This window comes from Manis pentadactyla, chromosome 17, assembly GCF_030020395.1.
Source record: "Manis pentadactyla isolate mManPen7 chromosome 17, mManPen7.hap1, whole genome shotgun sequence".
NCBI classification, from domain to species: domain Eukaryota; kingdom Metazoa; phylum Chordata; class Mammalia; order Pholidota; family Manidae; genus Manis; species Manis pentadactyla.
In genome coordinates this window covers 6676381-6703500 of record NC_080035.1, presented here as the reverse complement: position 1 = coordinate 6703500, position 27120 = coordinate 6676381, and the positions used below count along the sequence as shown (strand labels likewise).

The 27120-nt window shown below is 36.4% G+C and overlaps 1 protein-coding gene across 3 annotated transcripts in view; it reads left to right on the top strand.

The window, feature by feature from the left end:
• The window catches only part of SETDB2 (SET domain bifurcated histone lysine methyltransferase 2), a 74912-nt gene that overhangs the window by 21477 nt on the left and 26315 nt on the right, over nucleotides 1-27120 (top strand). For 2 of the 3 annotated variants that reach the window (XM_036904226.2, XM_036904208.2), the window contains exons 3-8: nucleotides 2585-2710; nucleotides 3718-3783; nucleotides 8840-8936; nucleotides 14075-14638; nucleotides 18342-18458; nucleotides 25376-25545. In XM_036904226.2, the coding sequence (XP_036760121.1) occupies nucleotides 2585-2710; nucleotides 3718-3783; nucleotides 8840-8936; nucleotides 14075-14638; nucleotides 18342-18458; nucleotides 25376-25545 (1140 nt within the window). The remainder of the gene's footprint in view (nucleotides 1-2584; nucleotides 2711-3717; nucleotides 3784-8839; nucleotides 8937-14074; nucleotides 14639-18341; nucleotides 18459-25375; nucleotides 25546-27120) is intronic. The other variant, XM_036904218.2, reaches the window with a different exon arrangement.

Below are 27120 nucleotides of genomic sequence, written 5' to 3'. Positions count from 1 at the left end.
CAAGAAGACAAAAATCAGCAAGAGGGAAGACAGGAACAAGAACCATTTAAATAGGACAATTAAATGTAACAGTATGAAATAATAAGGATGTCAGAAGGAATAATATATTAAAGACCCAGAACAAAATAAATATGATTTAGTTACATTCATTTATTTTATAAGCAGATAGTTATAGTTTTTTTTGATTGGTTAGATTTTCTTAAATTATATTGCTAGTATCATATATATATGAATTATTCTATTCCAAGACTAAGCATTTATACTGTTTTTTAATAATTCATTGTAAGTATTTCCTATCAGAATAATTTAGATCATGTACTGACATTTCTAATGGTTTTCAGTCCTTGTCACTGAAAAACAAACGTTCAATGAAGTCCTATCTTTCAGTATCACTGATATTTTCTCAGGCCACATGAGAGTTGTATATGATTGCAGAAGGTTATGCTACCAAAAGCTATTTCTAGGTACCTTTCAAAACCCTTCCCATCTAGATATCCACCTCAAATAAAGATAAATCTCTAGTATGGTGTGTTGACTCATGTCCCTGAAAAGAAATATGGTAACAATAAGTGCTTCCAAAAGTAGTTCTGACTAAAAGCAATGATTCTGTTATCAGTTAGGGAAAAACTTAATGATTTTAAGGATTCTGGGAAAGTCTTTCTTCACAAAATACTTTCCCCTTTTCCTTGAGTTGTCTCTCAAATTCCAAATTAAAGATGAATTCCTTTAGCTTAAGATAATATTCCCTGTTAAATTATGCACAGTAACTTATTGCTAATTGCCATGTGCTTTTCCACCCAATAACTCTGAGATAGTGCTATTACTCCCACTTTATAGATAGGGTCACACAACTAGTAAGTGGTAATGCTGAGATTCAAACCTAAATATATCTGAACTCCAAAGCCCAGATTCTTAATCACCACTCCTGTTCTTCCACTGACTCCTGAGATGATGAATATCATCTTGGGCTTTCCTTCCTTCCCCTGTTCCTTCTTGGTCTCCATGATTCCATTTTCTTGTACTTGTCCCTCACATGTTGATCTATAAAAGACCCTCTTCTCATTCTGTGTTTTCTCTCTAATCACATCTACTCTGGCTTCAGCGAGCATTTGTGTACTGTTTACTCCAAAATTTGTGTAATTGGACCAGATCTTACTTTGGAGCCCATATATCCAGTTTAATCACCCCACTTGAATTTCTACCTTTATTCTACCATAATTTTTCTACCCTTTTATTTTTATTTATCTACCTTTATTCTGTATCTCAATGAATACCACTACGATACATATGGTTCCCTGAGTCAGAAATTTAGTTGACTCTTCCCTCTTCCCACTGCCACCTGAATGATCTGAGAAACAATCTAACCACACCATAAGATGCTTAAACTTTTGGAATGGCACCCATAGCCTTCATGTAAAAATGAAGTTGCTTAGCATAGCACACAAGGCTCTCCATAACCATAGCCCCTGCCTGCTTCTAAAGTATCATTTCTGATCCCTTTTGTCTCTTAACATTCAAATGTTGAAACCTTGTCTGAGCTGTGCTATGGGAAATTGGATGTAGGCTTAGTCTTGTGTAGTACACATTGGCCCAGAGTTTTAGCAGGGAAACAACACCCCTCCTGAGACTGCTATGGTAACAGCAGCCCTAATTAGCCAGAGATCCCACGTGGATAAGGTGACTTTGCCAGGGAGAGTTGAGGCTCTGAGGCTTAAGCATCCAGTGAATCTCACTCTGTTGCCAAATTGGAGGCTCTAGGTTTAATTTTTATTAAGGAAAATGTAGTTTTTTAAAATGTAGTGGGCTCTTTGCTCATTAATCTTCCTAATGGCTTCTCGTGACCTTTCTAAAATGCAATTATTATATCTCTCTTTTGCTTAAGACCCTATTTCTTTCTAACATTTTTACACTTTTATATAAGTAGTATTAACATTTTAGGTATTTTTGTTACTTTTAAATGTAGTGTAAGTTTGAGATTCAGCTTTTGCTGATTTAATTGCCTTACTTATAGTTCTGTTTTCACCTATGAAAAGATTATTTTTCTTTAGGAAATTTTTGATTAAGGTGTTAGCTGGGCATCTGATATGTTGGTTTACCTACATAACTATGAAAATATTAAATATTTTTCCTTTATGAAATTACTACAAAGTTAATATAAAAGTCATTTTAAAACACCATTGGACATTTAATTATTTCAACAATTGTGAGTTGTTTCATTCTGAAACTATCTACTTCCATACTAGGTGGAGGTTATATCCCTGAAACTTAGAAGATATGTGTGTACATGTCCATACATATGCCCACTACCACCCTAGAGTGAGGTCATTCTTTGTTTTTCAGCCAAGTCACTAAAATTTTTAACATTTTTTAAATAAGCAGAAATAAGTGAGATACTTAGATCATATTCTTTGTTGCTAGTTATTTAAAAAAAAAATAATGACCAAAATCTTTTTCCTTAAGGAGAGTGATAGACCACTTAAATCCTGATTTTGTTTAGAAACCGAGTGGATTTTCTATAACATATGCCTTGGGAAAATTACAGCCTATTTGTTTTGGGCTCTTAGGCTATTCCCTTTTTTATTAGGTAATGCAAAAACTTTCTGGATGGAGCTGGAAGATGCTGGAAAAGTGGACTTCATATTTGAACAAGTGCAAAATGTGCTGCAGTCCTTAAAACAAAAGATCAAAGATGGGTCTGCCACAAATAAAGGTATGAAAGAACAAAAATGTTCAACATATTTAATGCTAAATGTTATCCACTGGCAATACAGTATAATCAGTTTCCAGTATTATTGTTTGTTTTAAAAGTCAAATAATTTATTTTGTTTTCTAGGAACCTAATATCAGTTCTGTTTGCTTTTTGTGTGTGTGCTCTCTGCTTCTGTAGGATCTTGCTTTTCCCATACCATGGACATATTGTAAAAAGTGGGTGAAGGTGATTACTTTGAACAATTCCTACTGAATTTATCTCTTTTTATCTCAGGCTGCTTCTCCCCCATTTTATCTTTTTAATCCTTTTTAACTTCTATTTGAGGGGACGGGGTATTGCAAAAGTAGTATGTGCAACATTTAGTACATAGAGAAAAATTAACAAAAAAATAACATTACTCCATCATTCAGAGACTGGTTTTTTTTTTTAATATGAAAGTACATATAACTGTATTTTGCCTGTTTTAAACGCAACTTTCCCTACTAATCTTCTGAAAGCAAAACTTGTTTTCTACATAGGCAGTCATTTCGGTCATCCAAGTTTTTATTTTTTTATTTCTTTGGTTCAACCCTGTTTGGTTGTAGAACATAAAACTTTTTTTTGGACATCTTTATTCCATCAGGGAAATATGATTTTCAAGCAAATTTTTCCCCAAATTGTTTCTTTCCCCAGACTTTGCTGTACTTTTTGGATTTTCTACTGACATTATTACTTGCTTATCCAAAAAATTCGTACTATTTTTCATTTTAAAATTATTTTTTCTCATTCCATCATGAGTCAGATATATCTAGGTTTGAATCCAGTTCTATCAATACTTAACTGGATGGTCTGGAATAAGTAATTTATTCTAAGCTTCAGTTTCTTTGTCTCTAATACAGATAATCATAAGAACCTCTCAGAGGAGTTACGAAGCTTAAATGAGACAAAGTTATATAAGTTGTTTGCATGGTACCTGGCACAATGAATAAAGATGGTGCTCCTGATTGTTTCCATATTTTCCTTAACAGAATACATCCAGGCAATGATTCTAGTGAATGAAGCAACTATAAGTAACAATTCCACAATGATAAAAGGTATGTACATTTCTAATCACTTAACTGTTTGTCAGGGTAACTAAGACAATTTCAAATATTCTCTGGTATTTTCTTGAAGCAGGCTTAATTGACTTAATTATATGAATTATATGTCAGGTTAACTAATGACAATTTAAAATAAAATGTAAGGTCTATATTGGTAAATTCCCCTATTAAATGATAAATCCTACCTGTCCAGAGATTAGGAGATGCACACTCTACTAAGCCTCTTAGGGAACAAATGAACAACAGTATTTCTTCAAAAAAAACTTCTCTTACAAGAAGGGCAAATAGAACTCTAAGATTCCAAAACACTATTAACATGCTTTATGTGAAGGACAATACTAGAAAGGTATATTCTGGTATAGTTAAATTTCTAGATTATTTTAATTCCTAGATAATTATTAGATTATCAGTCTTCCAAACTCTAAACAAATCCATTTTAGAAGGAATTGGGCAAAGATAATGTACCCGGACTAGAAAAGGACAATTTGAAAGGTTATTTTATTAGAATCACTATCCTATAACTCCTAGTGTGTGACTAATATGCTAAAATGTTGAAGAAGTGCATCTACTAGATTTTAATAAATACTACAAAATTTTGTCAACAAATTTCAATGATGTTAGCTGTCATAAATAGAGTAAGGTTTTAAACCTCTAAGAATATAGCCTAGCATCATCAGTCAATTTTAAAAGGAATCTTTTGTTATTCAAAAGTGTTCTCAATTTCAGCAGCTGATGTATAATTTCAGAAGAGTAGATTATTTAAAAAAACAGCCTTTCCCAGCATCTCTCAGTACCACTTGGAATCAACACACCTTTAGAGATTACATTAGTTTTGCTAGAAAAAGGCTTTTAAATGGAGAAGGTGGTAAGAAGAACTAGTTCTAAGCAATGTTATTTTTTTTCTGAAATGATCTATTTCCCACTAACAGAAAGTATGTTGGGTTTTTGTTTGCATTCTTTTAAAGTAATAATTTCATCAATAGAAATGCTGAATATTGTAATTTTGCAGTTTTATACAGTTCATCTAAAATGTAATGAATTCATCGAAATAAAAGTACTAGGAAGGGGAAGAGCCAAGATGGCAGTGTAAGTAGGGCAGCGGAAATCTCCTCCCAAAACCATATATATTTTTGAAAATAGAACAAATACAACTATCCCTAAAAGAGAGACCAGAAGATACAGTACAACAGCTAGGCTACATCTACACTTGCAAGAACCCAGCACCTCACAAAGGGGGTAAGATATAAGCTGCGGCCCGGTGGGACACGAGTGCGCCCCCCACCCCAGCTTGCCAGTGGGAGGAGAGGAGTCAGAGCGGGGAGGGAGTGGGAGCCCAGGACTGCTAAACACCCAGCCCCAGTCATCCGCACCGGGAGCGCAGACACACAGTGTGTGGTGTGCTGGATATTAGGGAAATGGAACAGTAAAACCTGCAAGCAGGTCCCCATGGCCAGGGCCCCTGGGACAAAAGAAAAGCAAGTGCCTTTTGAAAGTTTTAAAGGGACAGGAGCCTCACAGCTGGATGGAAGCATCCTGGCCACACTCAGCCCGGCAGCTGGGAATCCCGGGGAACTCCTGGCACCCTAACCACCTGCACAGTAGTGCAGCTCTGAGGCCCCTCACGGCGATAAACAGCCTTCTGCCCATTCCCCATCTGGCGTGGCCCCGCCGTAGTGGAGCAGCAGCCTGAGACCAGCCACGCCCACAGCAGCTGCAGCCACCTGGGCCAGAATCAGAGGCCCCATCAGGCAACGAGCAAGCGGGAAGGGACTTTGTTCTCCCAGCTGACACATGTGCCAACTGCCCATGACTACCTCTATCACCATGAAAAGGCAGAAGAATTTGATACAGACCAGAATAACGCAGACATCCTCTGAGAGGGAACCTGGGGAGATAGATTTAACCAATCTTTCTGAAAAAGAATTAAAAATAAAGGTCATAACCATGCTAATGGAGATGCAGAGAAAAATGCAAGAGCTAACAGATAAAGTTGGGAGGGAGAATACAGAAATAAAACAATCTCTGGAAGCACTTAAAAGCAGAATGGACGAGATGTAAGGGGCCGTTAATGGAATAGAAATCAGAGAACAGAAACGCAGAGAAGCTGAGGCAGAGAGAGATAAAAGGATCTCCAGGAATGAAAGAATATTAAGAGAACTGTGTGACCAATCAAAATGGAACACTATCCACATTATAGGGGTAGCAGAAGAAGAAGAGAGAGAAAAAGGGGTAGAAAGTGTATTTGAAGAAATAATTGCTGAAAACTTCCCCAAACTGGGGGAATAGTTGCTCAGACCATGGGAGCACACAGAACTCCCAACAGAAGGGACCCAAAGAGGACAACACCAAGACACATAACAATTAAAATGGCAAAGATCAAGGACAAGGACAGAGTATTAAAGGCAGCCAGAGAGAGAAAAAAGGTCACCTACAAAGGAAAACCCATCAGGCTATCATCAGACTTCTCAACAGAAGCCTTACAGGCCAGAGGAGAATGGCATGATATATTTAATGCAATGAAACAGAAGGGCCTTGAACCAAGACTACTGTATCCAGCACAATTATCATTTAAATATGAAGGAGGGATTAAACAATTCCCAGACATGCAAAAGTTGAGGGAATTTGTCTCCCACAAACCACCTCTACAGGGTATTCTAGAGGGACTGCTCTAGATGGAAGCACTCCCAAGGCCAAATAGACATCACCAGAGAAAATTAAATCACAGCAAAGAAAGCAGACCAACCAAATACTAACTAAAGGCAAAAAATAAAATCAACTACCCAGAAAAGCAGTCAAAGGAAACACAATAAAGCACAAAATAAAACACCTAACATATAAAGAATGGAGGAGGAGGAATAAGAAGGGAGAGAAATAAAGAATCATCACCCTGTTTTTATAATAGCTCAATAAGCGAGCTAAGTTAGACGTTCAGGCTGCAGTTACACTATAAATGAGGCTTCCAGCCCTTGTACAGCTTGCAACAAAGATTCTCTGCATCTTAAGCCCGTCCTTCCCAGCTTGGATATGCTAATTGATGTCTCTCAGCACATGGGCACCCTCCACTCCTGCAGTCTGGCAGGAGGCGTCAATGAGGAGACTTTGGGCTACTTGGTAAATAGCGCAAAGGAAAACATGTTTAGAAGTATTTCCAGACTGAACTCTCTTCCCTAAAAATATAGGTTTTGGTGAAAATTTGATAGAGATTAATACATTTGTGAAGAGGTCTCGGGAAAATCAGTCTTGGTTTAAACACATTGCTTTAATGAACAGATAATTACATGTTGTATATCCAAGTAATAACTAATATTAACTATCAGAAGTAAGGATAGAGGCCCATGGCCACTGTGGAGAACAGACAAAACACTATGTAGTCAGGTAGTGGTGGGAAGAGGACACATGAGGGTGATGAGGCGGCTCTCCCAGGGAAGGGTTCGGTGATGCTGCACCCGCCCAGCCGAAGGAAGTCAGCGGCCAGCTTCCCCACCACCCGCTGCCACAGGACTGTGGCAGAGGCTGAGGTGAGCTCGTGCACCTGGGAATAGGCACACGCTCCCCTGAAGTTTACTGTTACACTTCAGTTTCAGGTGGTTTCCAAGTGTGTTCCAGGGACTCTCCTGTCCTGAGCCACATGGTCGGCTTTGAGATTCAGTTTAGAGCCTTTCTGTCCTTACTTCCTCTGTCAAGAGAATTGAGCTGTAGTAACTGAGAATAAAATTCTATTTCTAGTGAAAAAAAAAAAAGTACTGTGTTTGCCAGTGGTAGAACAATGTTTGTAGTAAGTAATTGAGGAGTTATGTAATTGACACTACTGGCAATGAAAGGAGTAAGAACTTGATAGTAATGAAGTTTCGTGTTACTATTTATTTTAAAAAGAATATTGAGGTTGGAAGAAACCAAAGGACTTGGTGTTGAAGTCAAAATAACCCATCCCAGATCCAGCCTGGACTCCCCACTCCAATAACTGTGTTTATTTTCTTTGCTTCTGCATAGCTGTAAATATTTGCCACAGTGTTGTACAAAGGACTGGATACTCTTTTCTTGAAAAGAGGAATTATCACCTCCCATCCAATGATTACTTTTAAATCTCTGTTTTTTTCAGTAAATCTTATTTCTAACTATGCTTACATTGATTTGTTTTATTCACATTTGTTCATATGGGTTTATATGACTCATACAAAGAAATTAGCTGGAAAAAATAAAATATTCTCAACTTGTAAAACTTAATTTTTAATCTGTTACAGCTTTATTCAATCATCAGATTTTAAACCTTTCCTCACTTGCTTAAACTATTTTTATAATCTCTTTTTTAAATAGGACTTGTCTGTACTAAAGAATCAATGCAAATTAATCTTAGGATGAGAATACCTTTTTTTCTTTGTGCATAAGAAAAAGCACATTAGAAAAAAATCTTTAAACCAAACATTGAATATTTCACATACCCATTAAAAAAAATAAAAACAGGAAGTCTAACTTTCTTGATTAAACTACACAGCTTATTTCTATACTATAGTCAGAGAGTAAGAGTGGGTGAAGTAGAAAAAGAAGAGATAAGAAATGAGATGAAATTAAATGCACAAATAATATGAGAGACTAAAAGAAATATGAAAAGACAAATGGAAAAAGCAAAGTGTGAGGTACCAAAATATCCAACTCCACCCAAAAAAAGCAGTAGCAAAACAATGAAAAAATAAAAGCTACATAAACTTCCCATTTTGTAACCTATTATAGAGCTTTTAAGAGTTATGTTATTTTTCTATAAAATACAAACAAAAGTAGGGGTACTTGATGTTCACCTTAAAGATTGATTAGAATTCAGATAAAAGTTCAGGCTAAACTAAAATTTCTGCAGTAGAAATCTCTTCTAAGTCTCTTGTCTTAGTGTTTTGAAAATACTGACACCTTATTTTTTAGCTCAATCTTAAAATCTTAACATGTTTGCAGATTTAAGGGCTCCATGTATTTACTAATCATTAAAGACATTTATATATTACAGTTGAAAGATTTTTAACTTGGTATACTTGGTATTCATGTTAGTATTTTTTTAATGTAGATCATATATCTGTGACCCAGAATGAACAGGAAAATAAATCAAGTTCATTGCCCTCTACATCATATGAAGATTCCTTTCCAGAAGGCTGTACATTTCTGTATGTATAAAAGTTAAATTTGTTTATGTTGTTAATGCTTTTGCTCCTGGAGATTTACTTTTTTTAAACGTTGGACATAAGAGTAGATAGAATATACAAAAGATTCCCATTGAAAGCTTTAAAAGTTGTAAATTTTATAAATAAGTATATTTATTAGAAAATTAGAAGGTAATTGGAACATTTAGTTTAGATAATTATATTTTAAAACTGAATACAGGAGTTGGTCTGTTCTTGTTAAGTGTCCCTTTTTTGGTTTTAAATTCTTTATCCTAGCTTGTCAGAATTCTTTTGAATTTTGAATATCTTATCTGTTGTATTTTCTTTCCTTTGTAGCTTTTCTTCTTGTTCAAATATATTAAAATGAGCTTTCTAGTCTTTATTATAGTCACAGAGAACAATATTGGATACGACAGAACCAAAGACAAAACCTGGCAGGCTCATTAATGGGGAGACCTCTTTTCATTACTGTTCAAAAAGAATTTCAACCACTGAACTTACTTAACCTCTACCATTATCCCACTTACATTTCTGTATCTTAACTCACAGGGCTACTGTGAGAAATCAGGATTCATTGCTATAGCATTGTATGTCATTACCAAACTTTATCAAACCTCATTAAAAAGGAAAACTACATCAGTTTGTACTTTTATTACCTAATTCATGTTGGCTTTCAGATCTTAAGTACTTGATTCTCTCTTCTAGCAATTGTTTGGAGATCAATTTTAAGCTAACCATTCTGTATTTTCTGGAATGTGCCCTTTTTAAAAAAAATTTGAGACACATTTTCCTATTTTTCATTGATAGGTGAATTTTTTTTCAAGACCTTGAGATTTAATTGTTTAGGCCTAGACTCTTAAATATGTCTAAGTAAACTAGCTTTCTAGGGCCACTTTTTAACTTAACAAACTTCAGTTTCTTCCTTTCATTTTTGTCTGGTTTTTGCACGTTTTGTCTGGCAATACTTGTAGATGAAAAAAAAGTTCATTTGAGCTCCTCCTTCTCTCTGTTATCAGTTAACCTTATGCCCTCTTTCCCCTAACAGATTGTCTTCATTTTCCAAAGATAGCTTTAAAATGTTTCTTGCTATTTTATTAGCAATTTTGGAAACCTCAGTTCTTAGTAAGCTTGAGCCTTTTTGACATTTTTCTTGTAGGTTCACACCACTATGTTGTATTCATAATTGGTCTTTTTTTTCTTTTGTACATATTCTTTTAAAAATCAGAGCTTCCCAGAAAAATTAAATTGGTTTCTCTAATTAGTTTACCATTTCATTAGGATTATTTGTGATTGCATAATCTGAATTTCATTTCCTTAGAACAATTCTTGTGCTGTATTCCCACACAGAGGCTTTGTCCATGATCATATCTTTTTCTGGAATCTTTTCAGATGAAGGGATGTGTCTAATGAGGCTTAGTTGGATCTTGAGTTTATTACTTGTTTTGCTTTCAGTAGTTAAACCCTTAGCCGACCAGTAGTCACATAGGCTTAGTTGGATCTTGAGTTTATTACTTGTTTTGCTTTCAGTAGTTAAACCCTTAGCCGACCAGTAGTCACATAGGCAGACTGGCAAACTAAATGGTGAATAACTCAAGCCACGAGTTCTCAACTTCTGCTGAATTGCTCACAGTCATATCATTTGTCCATGGCAAAACCAAAGTGAAAAATCTTAGGTCTGATAGGAAAATGGCATTCTGTATTTTATTCTTGAGTTGAATTGAATTTCCACTCCATATTAATGAGCTATGACATAGGTAAATGTAAAAACAAAAATTTCTTTCCAATCATAATCCTTTCACAAGGAGCCACTTTTGTGATGTTAGGAAATATGACTTAATTCATTTTCTTAGTAAAGAAAGTACTTTGGTTTGTCAGGAACACACACCTAACTCAAGCCAGCTGGGTAGGAGAATTTATTACAGATGCATCAGGTATGCAATTTGGGCTAATATGCATGGTTGAAAGTGGGCTTGTGCCACTGCTGAAAGATAAAGGTGTATAAATCACTTGAGAGTGATCAGCCTGTATCAAAACAAAGAACAAAGCCATGAGAGCCTAAGAATTTATTACAGTGAATGGATTGAATGAAACAAAACAAACGAGGGTATATCTTAGATAGACAAATAAAAGTGCGCAGGGTTCAGAGTATATTGTAATGCTTTATAAAAAAAGGTGGTAGCCATACTGTAGGGGGGTCATGGGGAAGGCAGTCTAGCATGGAGGAGATAAGTAGTGACTCTACAGCATCTTACTACACTAATGGACAGTGACTGCAGTATGTGGTGGGGACTTGATAATGGGGGGAATGTAGTAACCACCTTGTTTCTTATTGTGAAACCTTCATAAGATTGTGTATCAGTGATATCTTAATAAAAAGAAAAGGTAATAGCAGGGAACTTGCACTTAACAATAGGGGAAAAAGCAATTCCAAGCACAGGTTTTAAAAGAAACTAGGAAATATTGCATACCAAAATAAATAAATAAATGAATAAAAACAATTACTCAAGTGGACTAGGCTAAAGAAGGTACATGTTAAATAGGATGAACATTATAAGCATATATTTCTATGGAATGTTTACCCAACATTATTTTTAAAAAATAACCTTACCTCATTTTCCTTTTCATTTTTAATGATTAAATGTAAAAAAAGTTTTAGTATCAATCTTCAAGTATAAGTATCAAGACAAAAATAAAAACAACAAAATGAACAAAAATCAGGCTACCACCAGGTTTAACCTCTGCAAAAGCTCAGGAAACAGCATCCATATGCTCTTCTGGAAACTTTCTCAGACAGCCTCTTGCTAACCAAAAGATGAGTCAGAATGTAAAATTTAGGATTGGGGAAGAAAATAACAGGGGCATGGGAACCATCTATCTATTGAGTTAATTATAATAAATATGAGTCTTTAAATAGGAGCTATGGACACCCTTCATGGTATGCAAAATTTTATGTTAGTAGTATATTTCTAGGGAGTGAGTTCATAGCTTTCATCAGATTGTCAGAAGAATTCATGGCCCTAAAAAGTTTAAATATCACTACTGCGGATACAGATTCTAAATAAAATTTTAGCACTTCTAATACAGAGAAATAATAAAAGATTGAGATGATTGTGTAGGATGTAGGATTTATAATAGTCAAGGAGGAATGACTTAATATTAGGAAATATTTTACAGAAGTAGAGAAAAGTGCACTTTTATGTTTATGTTTGAAAATTTTGTTATTTACTTTTTAATATATATTCCTGTTGACCTAGTAATAACTCTTAAGGGATTGTATCATAAGGTAATAATCAGGAATTTGGTCAAAGATTTGTGTGTGAGTGTGTTCATCAAAGTCGAGAGAAATTGGGAAAAATTATTTCCAATATTAAAAATTTTATAAATAAATTATAGTACATCCTTTCATTTAGACTGTCAGAAAACCTAAAGTATCAAGAACCATTGATTGATGAGGATCTATGAAAGCAAGCACTCACAAATTGCTGGAGGTGCTGATCCCATGGAGAGCAATTTGGAAGTCTTAACAAATCCATTCACCATGTGATCAAGTATTCCCACTGCTAGGAATGTGTTTACATGCATGACATTGTTATTAGTAAGGTTATTCATTTCATCATGATTTATAGTAGCAAAATATTGGAAACAGTTAAGCACTTGTTAAATTGTGGAATTTAAGCAGACGATTACAGTTAGAAAAAGGAAGGAAATCTTATATTTGTGCATTCAGTGTATAGAACATTTCCATCAATGCAAAAAGTTCTGTTGGACAGTATTGCTTTATGTAGTGAGTAAAAAATACCTCTAAAATACTTACATTACCTTCATAATGAATAACAGAAACCTAGATATAGAAAATATGTAAAACAAAAGGTTCTTGGTGGAAGTTGAAAACCCAAGTTGTAAACACATGGACGTGTCAGTGTGATGCCAGGCAGATTACATGTTATGGAAAAAATTCAGTTGGTACAATTGTTGAAAGCAAACAGCATAAAGCATTCTTGATGAATTAATTGTTTTCTGGCTAGTCTTTATACTGTTTTTTTTGTAGGCAGAAAGCCTGAACCAACCATGCCTGAGGATATAACCTTCCTCAGCTCTTTATTAAGTATGTGCCAAATGACATCTAATTTTGCTAGGTAGTGCCACAAAAAGTTAGAGCTATAATCACAGCTTTCTGAATATTCTGAAATTAGGTTGTGGTATAATAAGAAAAATACCTGGTTTTTGTCTTGGTCCCTGGCACATAGCATCTAAAACCTTTGGAATCTCCTGAGTGGTTAGAGTATGGTCAGCATGCTAATGAGATGACTCTTGTTGAAGGGCAATTAGTTAGTTTCAGGATGAGAGCTGATCACCAGAAGGACCAAACCTTGATTAGAAACTCGAAACTTTCAGTCCTACTGCCCAACCTCCAGAGAAGAGAGAAGGATTGGACATTGAATAATAGTGAGTGACTGGTGATTTAATCAATCATGCTTAGATAATGGAACCTCCATAAAAACCTCTAAATTACAGGGCTCTGGGAGCTTCCTAGTTGATGAATACTTTGAGTTGCTGGAAGGGTGGCAGAAATGGAGAGACATGGAAGCTCTGTGTCCCTTCCCACTTACTTTGCCCTTTGCATCTCTTCCATCTCTTCTGTTTTTGAGTTATTTCTTTTATTATAAACTGGTAATCATAATTTAAAGTATAACTAGTAATATTACTGTAATAGTAGTTAAAGTGAATCTTTCTAGCAAATTATCAAACCTGAGGAGGTAATTGTGGAAACCCCATGTCAGCCTGGGACTTGTGTTTGACATGTGAAATAGGGGCAATCTTGTGGGACTAGCCCTTTAACTTGTGGGGTCTGACACTGACTCCAGGCTAATAGTGTCAGAACTGAATTGAATTATTGGACACCCAGTTGAAGAAGTGGCTGGAAAAACCACCACACATTTGGTATCTGGAGGAAAAAACTCCTTGAGGTGTATAACCTTTATGTGGCTACAGTACATAATAAAATATTTTTTCAGAGTCTGGCTTATTTTAGTGGTGTCAAAGAAGAACAGGAACTAATTACCACTTAGTGGGCAGTGTTTTATAAAAATGGGGAATTGTACTATAATTTGAGATGCTAATAAATAATTAATTTTAAACAGATCTACAAAAAGTAAGGAAATCAACTCTCTGGAAAGTAAAGCTGCATACTTTAGAGAAGAATCATCATCTTTGAATTTATCTTACCAAAGTCATGATTGCTCTGGTGCCTGTCTGATGAAAATGCCACTAACCTTCAAGGGAGAAAACCCTTTGCAGCTACCAATCAAATGCCACTTCCAAAGACGACATGCGAAGACAAACTCTCATTCTTCAGCACTCCATGTGAGTTATAAAACCCCTTGTGGAAGGAGTCTACGAAACGTGGAGGAAGTTTTTCGTTACCTGCTTGAGACAGATTGTAACTTTTTATTTACGGATAATTTTTCTTTCAATACCTATGTTCAGTTGACTCGGAATTACCCAAAGCAAGAAGAAATTGTTTCTGATGTGGATATTAGCAATGGAGTGGAATTGGTGCCCATTTCTTTCTGTAATGAAATTGACAATAGAAAGCTTCCTCTGTTTAAGTACAGAAAGACTATGTGGCCACGAGCATATTATCTGAACAGCTTTTCCAACATGTTTACTGATTCATGTGACTGTTCTGAGGGCTGCATAGACATGTGAGTAGAAAAATACAGCATTTCAAAAAATCTTCTGAATGTAGAGGTACTTGTCCAGAAGTCCTGTTGTCTCTTTGTCTAAAACCTGTTTACCAAGAGTCTAAAATGGAAAGATGCAATCTCTCACTAGCAATAGAAAACTGTTTGCCAAATAATAATATAGTAATTTGAAAATGATTTCTTCGAAGGGTGAGTATTTATTTTAATCCAGTACCATATTCACAATAGTAGCAATTACAGTTAATACCATGTAACAATGCCAGACATTTTACAAGTGCTTTACATTTTCTTAAGTCTCACAAAACCCCATAAGATATGTAATATTTCTGTATTACAAATGAGGAAGATTAATAAAAGCCAATTGTAAGGTCATAGAGCAACAAACGGAAGAGTCAGGGTTTGAACCTATGCTCTTAACCACTGTGTTATGTATTTTACTTGTACAAATCATTTTCTTGCTGTTCTTTAGAAAGTTAATGGTACTATAACTAGTACTTGCAGAACATTGATAGTCCATAAAATGAAAACATGTTCTAATATATTAAGACTTTGAAAACCATTTCATTTTAAGGGTATATAATACACATGCATTTGTAGATATGCATTTATAGAGTAATGTTGCATTATGTGTACATTTAATTTAATGCAAATTTAGCTACCTTTAATAGGGAAAAGGAAAGAAAGAGAAATAATTTAAATGGTATAGTTTTCACCATCTTCTCAGAGTATGAGATGAGATATATAAAAATCTTCTGTTACCTCAGTTTGGCTCAATTTCTTTTAGATTTGTCATAGAGGAACCCTCTCTGCCAAGTTTTATTCTGTTTAAAAACAAGTTGTCTTTTTAAACATTGCCTCTAACTATAACCCAATGACATCTGGCCAACCCCAATCTCTTAAAGTGCTGGAGAAAAAGACTGTTAGACAGTGTTTACTTTATGGTCAGTTTATAGGATTTTTTAAAGAACAATTTGACTGCATGTGATGTTTGCCTTTAGACTGTAGAAACTAACCTTCATGCACCACCAGTGTACATATTTTCATCTATTGATCAGAAATTACAAGGGTAATCACAAAAGTAAGCAAAGGCTGAACCCATGGGGATCCGAAAATGGACATGAGCACTGTAGCCAGGGATTCCGATTCTTACAGTGATAAGAATTAAAGATGTCCCATGCATGGCAGAGAGTGGGCACTGAGCTCTTCAGGGGGATAGAAACAGACCTGCACAAGACTGGGAAGTAAGCTAATATCTCACAGGGTTTAGAATTATATAACAGCAACTGGGTTTGGAGCCATGAAATGCATAGGGCAGAGCCAGCCAGACCAGTAGGGAAAGCAGCCAATATAGAGACGCACATAGGAGTATATCCCACAGAAGGTATGATTTCAGAGTCTCAAAGCACACAGAAATGTTTAAGACCATGAAGGCTGCATGATTCCCAACAAATGGGAGAACTCACACTGAAGATTACAAGATAAACATAGAATTTGATTGAAAGAGACCAAAATAGGTATGTTTAAAATGTCCAAAGACATAAAACAGTATCATCCATGAAACAAGAAAAGGATATATTTTTTAAAGGTATATATGGAAAGAATCATTTGGAAATACGGGAAGTAAAATATGTGGTTATTGAAATAAACTAAATAGATGAACTAAATGGTAGGGTTGGTATAGCTGGAGAAAGAATTCTGGAACTGCAAGACAAAACTAGAGATCTCCCAGAATGCAAAGAGATAAAGGTATGGGGAGAATAATTTACAGGTTGAAAATATGGGGATAAAACAAGACACTCCAATATACATTTAAAAAGAAAAGAGCAACATTAAAAGATAATAGCTGAGGATTTTCCAGAATTGATGACAGGAGCCCTTAGAATGAAAAAGCCTTCTGTGTGCTAAGAAAGGAAAATAAGGTAAATGTACACCTAAATATATCCTGATGCAACTTAGAAAGTATTTAGTATCTAGGATAAAGAGTGCATCTCACACACTATAGAAGTATATCTAGCACATTTTTTTCCAAGCTACAAGTTTAGTGAGATGTAAAATCATTTAAGAGGTTGTAATAGCATGTTGTAAATAGTATAGAAAACATCCAGCCATTTCACACATAAGAGTAAGGTTTCATGCCAACTTTTGTTTCAGTTTATACACATACATGTGTGCCTTTCTAGATAAATATCAAGAAATTATCTTTCTTACTGTGGGACATAGTCAGAAATATTTGAAAGCCACTATTCTAGAGATGCTTACAATGTGCATAAAAATATGCACCATGAACTGTTCATTGTAGAATTGTTATGTTGAAAACTAGAAGCAATGTAACTTAATCATAGACCTAAATGCCTCAGGAAAGTTAAAGGAATTAACTAGATTTGTATATAACACTGGTCTCACAAATATTATATTGAATTAAAAAATCAAGTTGTAGGATAATTTTAATAAATTTTTGAATCAGTGCAATATAAAGTAGGATAATTTTAATAAATTTTAATAAATTTTTGAATCAGTGCAGTATATTGTTTGTAGAGATTTTGTAGGAATGTGAAAATATAAAGGATGCTGCATCACACCTCTTGAGAGTTGTTTTATCTGTAATATTTTTTTAAAGATCACTTGTACAGTATATGTGTCTTCAATTATATAAATAGGGAAAGGAAGTACTAGACAAAATGATGACAGCTAATTCCATGTGGAAATACAAGTGTATAGTACATCATTTGTATTTTTCTGTACTTTTTAAACTTTGCAAACAAAACCTTACCAAAACAACTATAGATACCTACTTCTGTAAATAGAGTCCAAATTAATGAATTTATTTTTTCTGTTGCAAACAATACTCACCACTCTATGACATATATGATATATATATGCAGAAAAATACACAAGCAGATCTTAAAAGACCTAAAAGTCATTTGTTTATTTAACAAAGGAGACAGACCCAGAGATTGTAGTCACATACCTAGATTTTATCGCTAAGATACCCACCTTACTTACGATCAAGTTATACAAGTCCCTGTCATGTTAGACAATCATCTAAATAGAGGGGGAAATTTTTATGGTTACATGTGCTCTGTTTAGGAACACTATGAAAAACAGATTGTAGTAGCCAGCTAGCCAGCATCAATCTCTCCGATCTGTTTTTGTGTCATTAGAGGGAGAGAGAGTTTAAGACATCAGCAAAACTCAGTATGCCTTTTCAAGTTTGACAGAGTTTATCCATCGTAGGAGAATTTTCACAAACAAGCTTCTTCTAATTAGGAGATGCAAGGAATTCATTTTGAAAAGTTAAAGAAAACTCATTAATTGTTTCTTTCATGAACAAATAGAGATGAACGGCAGTTTATGATTACTTAAAAAGGTTTAATAGAGAAGACAAATAGTGACTATAGCATCTTACTATGCTGAGGGACAGTGACTGTAATGGGGTATATGGTGGGGACTTGATAATGAGGAGAGTCTAGTAACCATAATGTTGCTCATGTGATTGTATATTAATGGTACAGAAAAAAAACTTTTGGTAGATGTCTTTCAAAGAGGTCTGTTCTATTTAGAGAAGAAATCCAACTGTCCTTGAGTCAAATGACTGTTCTAAATACAGTTAACATCCTTTCCTATATCTTTTAGTTTTACCAAAACAGTCTCTTCACTTGTTGCTTTCTTACTGTAACTTCTCAATCCATTGCCATCCTTTTAGAACAAAATGTGCATGTCTTCAACTGACAGCAAGGAATGCCAAGACTTGCTCCTTATCAAGTAATACAATAACCACTGGATATAAATATAAAAGACTACAGAGACAAATACCTACCGGGTAAGATACCTTGGGGATTTGTTGTGGGGGGGGTGTATCTTTGAAGGTAGATAACTTTCTCACTGTAGCCTGTAGATATTGTTAAATCTTAATTTCTTATACCAAAGATCAAAATTACGGAATAAAAAAAACAAACCTGAATTCTGTTTCTGGAAATGGAAGCTAGAGAGCACACATGTATTGCGCCAGAGTATACTTAACTCTCATCTGCTTTGAGTCTGGCTCATAGCGCCTTAGGGTTAGTCTGCTTTAGGTACCATTGCCCCATTAAGAAATATACCTGCAAAGCTCACAATTGGGAATTTTCAGCCTTTCAAGATTGTTATTAAAAAAAAAAAAAGCAGAAGGAGAGGATTCAAGATGGCAGCATGAGAGGTGAGACAGAACTCCTCCCAAAACCACATAAAGTACAAAAATATAGTTAATAAAACTAATCCTAAAACAGCAACAGGAAAGAAGGCTGCACCAGACTACATACAGACCTCGCAAACAGAGCAGACCTCATGAAACAGGGTAACGTACCAAAGCCTTCATTCAGCGGGACCCGAGCCTTCCCCCACCCCACCTCACCAGCGGGAGGAAGAGAAATGGAGTAGGGAGGGGGCTGAAAGCCTAGAGCTGCTGAACAGCCAGCTCTGGAGTCCTGCTTTGGAACACAAACCTACATTGCATGGTGCCCTGGAGGTTGGTGAGGTTGGGGAGCTGGAACAGGCAGAGTGCTAGAGAGACTGAGATTCCAGATGTTTGTGGAGGACGGGATCCAAATCTGGCCACACTGGGACAAAGGAAAGGCAGGCAGTCTGAGAGGCTTCTGGCAGGTAGAGGGCTGCTGAAGGGGCAGGGTTTGCACGGAGCTTGCTGTGTGGGAGAAGGGATAGGTGGACAAGGTTGTCCGGGTATGCTCTGCCCAGCAGGTTGGAAACTTTGAGGAGCTTGAGGTACTTCACCCCCTGGCTGGCTACTCAGTTCCAAGGCGCCTGACTGTGATACACAGCCTGCTGCACCTCCCTCTGGGCCTACCGGCACCGATTCGCAAACCGGCAGGCACTGCGCAGGCATCAGACAAGCCAAAGGGAGGCCCCAACTACAACAGCTAGGGATGCAAAGCACAAAGGCTTACATCTGTGTGCTCAGTCCACTGGCTATAATATTGGAGACAGGCACTTCAGCCTGGAATCAAGAAACAGTTCTTTCCTCCCCCAAGGCATTTGGCACCACTCTCCTATGACCCTCAACCTCAGTCTAGGGACTGAGGAGCTCCAGAGACTAGAGCTTCTGGGCACTAGAGGGTGCCACATACAAATACGAAACATCAAAAGAACCTGGTTCAGACCAAAATCTCACAAACCCCAGAAAAAGGGCAAAATGAAACTGAACTCAACCAATCTTCCTGAAAGAGAGTTCAAAATCAAAATCGTAAACATGCTCATGGAGGTGCAGAAAAATACTCAAGAACTCAGGTACGAATTTAAGGTGGAGATTCAGTCATTAAGAAATTCCATATGTGAATTGACACATACAGAGGAGGGATTTTAAAACAGATTAGATGCAGTAGACCAGGGAGTAAATGGAATAAAAATTAGAGAAGAAGAATACAAAGAAGCTGATGCACAGAGAGAAAAAAAGATCTCTAAGAATGAAAGAATAATGAGAACTGTGTGACCAGTCCAAACAGACCAATTTTCGCACAGAAGTGGTACTAAAAGAAGAGAGAGAAAAAGGGATAGAAAGTGGTCATTGAGGAGGTAATTGCTGAAAAATTCTCCAGTCTGGGGAAGGAGATAGTCTCTCAGGCCATGGAGGTGCACAGATCTCCCAACACAAGGGACCCAAGGAAGACAGCATCAAGACATATAATAATTCAAATGGCAAAGACTAAGGATAAAGACAGATTGTTAAAAGCAGGTAGAGAGAGAAAAAAGATCACATACGAAGGAAAACCCTTCAGGCTAACATCACATTTCTCAGAAACATTACAGGGGAGAAGGGAGTGGAATGATATATTTAATGCAATAAAGCAGAAGGGCCTTGAACCAAGAATACTCTAACTAGGAAGGTTATCATTTAAATTTGAAGGAGGGATTAAACAACTTTCAAATAAGCAAAAGCTGAGAGAATTTACCTCCCACAAACTACCTCTACAGTGCATTTTGGAGGGACTGCTATAGATGGAAGTCTTCCTAAGGCTAAACAGAATTCACCAGGGGAAATAAAACCACAGCAAAGTAGAACAATTAATTACTAAGCAGATGCAAACTTAAATCAACTACCCAAAAAGTAAATCAAGTGATAACAAAGAGTACAGAATGATACCTAACATATAAAAAATGGAGGAGGAAGAAAAGGGAGGAAAAAAAACACAACCTTTAGGTTGTGTTTGTAATAGCATACGATGTGAGTTAAATTAGACTGTTAGATAGTAAGGGAATTACCCTTGAACCTTTGGTAACCACGAATCTAAAGCCTGCAGTGGCAATAAGTACATACCTATCAATAATCACCTGAAATGTAAATGGTCTGAATGCACCAATCAAAAGGTATAGAGTCACTGAATGGACAAAAAAAAGAAGACCCATCTATGTGCTGCCTACAAGAGACTCACTTCAAACCCAACAACTTACACAGACTGATGGAAAAAGATACTTCATGCAACTAATAGGGAGAAAAAAGCAGGAGTCGCACTACTTGTATCAGACAAAATAGACTTCAAAACAAAGAAAGTAACAAGAGACAAGGACATTACATGATGATAAAGGGATCAGTCCAACAACAGGACGTAACTATTATAAATATCTATGTACCCAACACACGATCACCTGCATGAATGAAACAAATAACAGAATAAAAGGGGGAAATAGAATGAAATCCATTCAATTTTAGGGGACTTCAACACACCACTCACTCCAAAGAACAGATCAACGAGACAAAAAATGTGCAAAGAGACAGAGGCACGAAAAACATTTTAGAACAGTTGGACCTAATGGACATCTACAGAACACTCCATCCAAAGCAATAGGATACACATTCTTCTCAAGTGCACATGGAACACTTTCAAGAATAGATCATATACTAGGCCACAAAAAGAGCCTGACTAAATCAAAAAGATTGAAATTGTACGAACCAGCTTCTCAGATCACAAAGGTATGAAACTAGAAATAAATTAAAGAAAATGAAAACGCCCAAAATTCATGGAGGCTTAATAACATGCTCCTAAACAATGGATCAATGACCAAATAAAAACAGATCAAGCAATATATGGAGACAAATGACAAAAGTTCAACACCGCAAAATCTGTGGGACAGAGTGAAGATTGTGCTAAGAGAGAAGGATATTGCAATACAGGCCTACCTCAATAAAGAGCAATCCTAAATGAACAGTCAAACCTTACAATTAACGAAACTAGAAAAGGAAGAACAAATGAGGCCCAAAGTCAGTAGAAGGAGGGACATAATAAAGATTAAAGCAGAAATAAATAAAACCGAGAAGAATAAAACAATAGAAAGAATCAATGAAAGCTGGAGCTGGTTTTTGAGAAAATAAACAAAATAGATAAACCCCTGGCCAGACTGATCAAGAAAAAAAGAGAGTCTACACACATAAACAGAATCAGAAATGAGAAAGGAAAAATCATGATGGACACCACAGAAATACAAAGAATAATTAGAGAATACTATGAAAAATTATATGCTAACAAACTGGATAACCTAGAAGAAATGGACAACTTTCTAGAAAAATAAAACCTTCCAAGGCTGACCAACGAAGAAACAAAATCTGAACAGACCAATTACCAGCAAGGAAATTGAACTGGTAATCAGAAACGTATGTAAGAACAAAATGCCTGGACCAGATGGTTTCACTGCTGAATTTTATCAAACCTTTAGTGAAGACCTAATACCCATCCTCCTTAAAGTTTTCCAGAAAGTAGAAGAGGAGTGAATACTCCCAAACTCATTCTATGAGACCAATATCACTCTAATACCAAAACCAGGCAAAGACACCACAAAAAAAGAAAATCACAGAGCAATATCCCTGATGAACATAGATGCAAAAAATCCTCAACAAAATATTAGCAAACCGAATTCAAAAGTACATCAAGAAGTTCATCCATCATGATCAAGTGGGATTCATCCCAGGGATCCAAGGATGGTACAACATCTGAAAATCCATCAACATCATCCACCACATCAACAAAAAGAAACAGAAAAACCACATGATCATCTCCATAGAAGCTGAAAAAGCATGCGACAAAATTTAACATGAATTCATGATTAAAACTCAACAAAATTGATATAGATGGCAAGTACCTCAACATGTAATGGCCAGATATTACAAACCCACAGCCAATGTTATACTTAACAGCGAGAGGCTTCAAGCTTTTCCTTTAAGATTGGGAACAAGACAAGGATGCCCACTCTCCCCACTTTTATTCAACAGAGTTCTGGAGGTCCTAGACACAACAATCAGACAAATACAGAAATAAAAGGCATCCAGATAGGCAAGGAAGAAGTCAAAGTCTCTCTGTTTGCAGATGTTGTACATGAAAAACCCTAAAGAATCCACTCCAGAACTATTAGGTCTAATATCTGAATTCAGCAAAGTTGCATGATACAAAATTAATACACAGAAATCTTTTGCATTCCTATACACTAACAATGAACTAGCCAAAAGAGAATTCAGGAAAACAATTCCATTCACAATTGCATCAAGAAGAATAAAATACCTAGGAATAAACCTCACCAAGGAAGTGTAAGACCTCTACTCTGAAAACTACAAGACACTCATGAGAGAAATTAAAGAAGATACCAATAAATGGAAACACATCCCGTGCTCATGGATAGGAAGAATTAATATCGTCAAAATGGCCATCCTGCCTAAAGCAGTCTATAGATTCAGTGCAATCCCTATCAAAATACTAACAGCATTCTTCAATGATCTAGAGCAAATTGTTCTAAAATTCATATGGAACCACAAAGGACCCCAAATAGCCAAAGCAATCCTGAGGAGGAAGAATAAAGCAGGGGGAAGTACGCTCCCTGACTTCAAGCTCTACTACAAAGCCACAGTAATCAAGACAATTTGGTACTGGCACAAGAACAGAACAGACCAATGGAACAGACTAGAGAGCCCAGATATAAACCCAAGCATGTATGGTCAATTAATATACTATAAAGGAGCCATGGATATACAATGGGGAAATGACAGCCTCTTCAACAGCTGTTGTTGGCAAAACTGGACAGCTACATGTAAGAGAATGAAACTGGATTATTGTCTAACCCCATACACGAAAGTATACTCAAAATGCATCAAAGACCTGAATGTAAGTCATGAAACCATAAAACTCTTAGAAAAAAAATCTCCCCAGGCAAGGGAAACAAAAGCAAAAATGAACAAGTGGGACTATATCAAACTGAAAATCTTCTGTACAGCAAAGGACACCATCAGTAGAACCGAAAGACATCCTACAGTATGGGAGAATATATTCATTAATGACATATCCGATAAGGGGCTGACATCCAAATTATATAAGGAGCTCACGCACGGACCTCAACAAACAAAAAGAAAATAAGGAGCTGAACAAACACTTCTCCAAAGTAGAAATTCAGATGGCCAACAGACACATGAAAAGGTGCTTCACATCGCTAATCATCAGAGAAATGCTAATTAAAACCACAATGAGATATCACCTCACATCAGTTAGGATGGCCAACATCCAAAAGACAGACAACAAATGGCAAGGATGTGGAGAAAGGGGAACCCTCTTGCACTGTTGGTTGGAATGTAAATTAGTTCAATCATTGTGGAAAGCAGTATGGAGGTTCCTCAAAAAACTCTATATAGAAATACCATTTGACCCAGGCATTCCACTCCTAGGAATTTACCCTAAGAATGCAGGAGCCCAGTTTGAAAAAGACATATGCACCCCTATGTTTATCACAGTACTATTCACAATAGCCAAGAAATGGAAGCAACCTGTGTCAATCAGATAAAGAAGATATGATATATATATATGCAATGGAATATTATTCAGCCATAAGGAGAAAACAAATCTCCTACCATTTGCAACAACATTAATGGAGCCAGAGGGTATTCTGCTCAGTGAAGTAAGTCAGGTGGAGAAAGACAAATATCAAATGATTTCACCCATCTGTGGAGTATAAGAACAGAAAAAACTGAAGGAACGAAACAGCAACCGACTCACAGAACCCAAGAATGGACTAACAGTTACCAAAGGGAAAGGGACTGGGGAGGATGGGTGGGAAGGGAGGGATAAGGGGGAAATAGGGGCATTACTATTCACCCACATAATGTAGGGGATAAGGCAGTATAGCTCAGAGAAGACAAGTAGTGATTCTATAGCATCTTACTATGCTGATGGACAGTGACTGTAATGGGGTACGTGGTGGGGACTTGATAATAGGGGGAGTCTAGTAACCATAATGTTGCTCATGTAATTGTACATTAATAAGAAATGTATTGAAAGCTGTCTGGAATTATGTAATAGTATATATAAAAAAAATTCACAGAAACAAAATTTTTCTTCTTAGATTTTCCCTTCCCAGACATTTTCTTCTTAGAAATTCCTAGACATTTTTAAAAGCTAACTTTTGCTGTGTACCAGGTAGGTCTCAGGCACCTTGTAAATACTGACTTTTTTAGTCTCCATGAAACAACTTGTGAGGTAGGTACATATAATCCTTACTTTAGAAATGGAAAATTGAAGCACTTTAAGGTTAAATAACTCATCCAAGCTTGCACAGCTGGTGAATGCGGGGTCTATGATGGGAACTCAGGCACGCTGTCACCAGGAGGCTTCATGCTTAGTCTGCCTCCTTTGGTAATTATTTTGAGATAGCAGTAGAAACTGCTTTTGCTTTTAGGATGTAGGATTGATTTTCTCTTGCATATTTTACTGACAGCATTTATGAATGTGGCCTGTTATGCAAGTGTAATCGACAAATGTGTCAAAACCGACTTGTCCAGCATGGACCTCAAGTGAGGCTGCAGGTGTTCAAAACTGAGAAGAAGGGATGGGGAGTACGCTGCCTAGATGACATTGACAGAGGAACATTTGTTTGCATTTATTCAGGTAAAACAAAGGTTTATTTCTAAATTGCTCTATATTAAGTATTACATTTCTGAATCTCCATTTTACTAGCTGGGCTGTTGAGATCTTTCAGCAAGGCCAAGAGCAATACATACAGGAGGAGCATCAGAGGATGGCAAGTACCTAGGAAATTGAGCTCTGAAGGGATGAGATGTCTTAGAAGGTACGAAATGTTCCAGAAAAGAAAAATGCAAAGATAAAACGTGGGCTTTTGGATGAGACACATTTTTTTGTCTCCATAACTACCAGTGTTTGCAGTAAGGTGAGAAAACTAAATAGGAAAAGTAAATGACTTGCTACGGTAAAGATTATCAATCAGAGACTATCTTGTTCAGTGTTTTGAGCTATTAAAATCTAACAAGTTAAGTTTGTAATAAATACCTCCATGTGATGATTCAGGCAGTGATTCAAGGCAACTCAGTGCATTTTGGAGACTCAAGAGAGTTGCCCACTGAGCAAAACTTCCTGACCACTATGTTACAATTGTGCAATTACTGGTTCTTTGGGGCCACAGTTCTCAGGCCAGACATGTTGGTCTCCAGTAGTCTCAACCACTTACCTCAGAGTGTCAGGCAAAAATCCATACTTGGTGTGTGTACTTTGAAATGAGAAAGGTTAGGAAATCATGAATCCAGTGCCAGTCTAAGGGAAGTGTGCTGGACTGAGCCTTGGCAGCAAGACAGCAGGGACCAGAGTAACCCTCCTTGTCTGAAATTCCAGGTTTACTTTAGTGAGGGCACGAATGGTCAGAATTCAGAATAGTCACCCTTGGATCCCTACCACCCACCTACCACTTGCAGACACACATACTACTACAAAACTTGCCTCATTATCCCTCTCAAAATAACACTGATGAAAGTCAGTTGCTATTAAATGCTAAATGGTGGCCAGAAATTATCATTGGCTTTTCCGCATTTCTCGTGAGGTATCTCTCTGATCTAGCTGTTAACTGTGGCTTGATAGTCTAAGATTTTAATGTTAAACTAGGACTTAATATGAGAACAATAGGCACATATTAAGCAGATCAGTTTACAAAAAGAGTATAGGTTTTAAATGATAAAGCATTTTTAACTAAGCACAAAGCTGCAATTTAAAGACTAGAGTTCACCTCTCATTTTCTAGAATGTTTTCTGATCTGTTTTTGTTTTATATTATTGTAGCTAAATCTCTTTTATCTGAAACAATTTTTTTTTTTAGATCTAACCCCTCTTTGTTTTTTATTGAAGTATCATTAATATACAATCTTATATTGGCTTCAAATGTACAGCAGTGTTTCAACAGTTCCCCATATTATTAAATCTTCATCCCTTCTAGTGCAGTTACCATCTAGCAACATAGAAAGATGTTACAGAATCATTGACTATATTCTCCATGATGTACTACCGTCCCCCATGACAAGCTTATATTGTGATGGTTAATAATTGTGCTCCTTTATCCCCCTGACACTCCCCACTCACCCACCTCAACCCCTCCTCCTTGGTAGCCACTAGTCACTTTTCAGTGTCTATGAATCTACTGCTATTTTGTTCATTCTGTTTTGCTTTGTTTTTATATTCC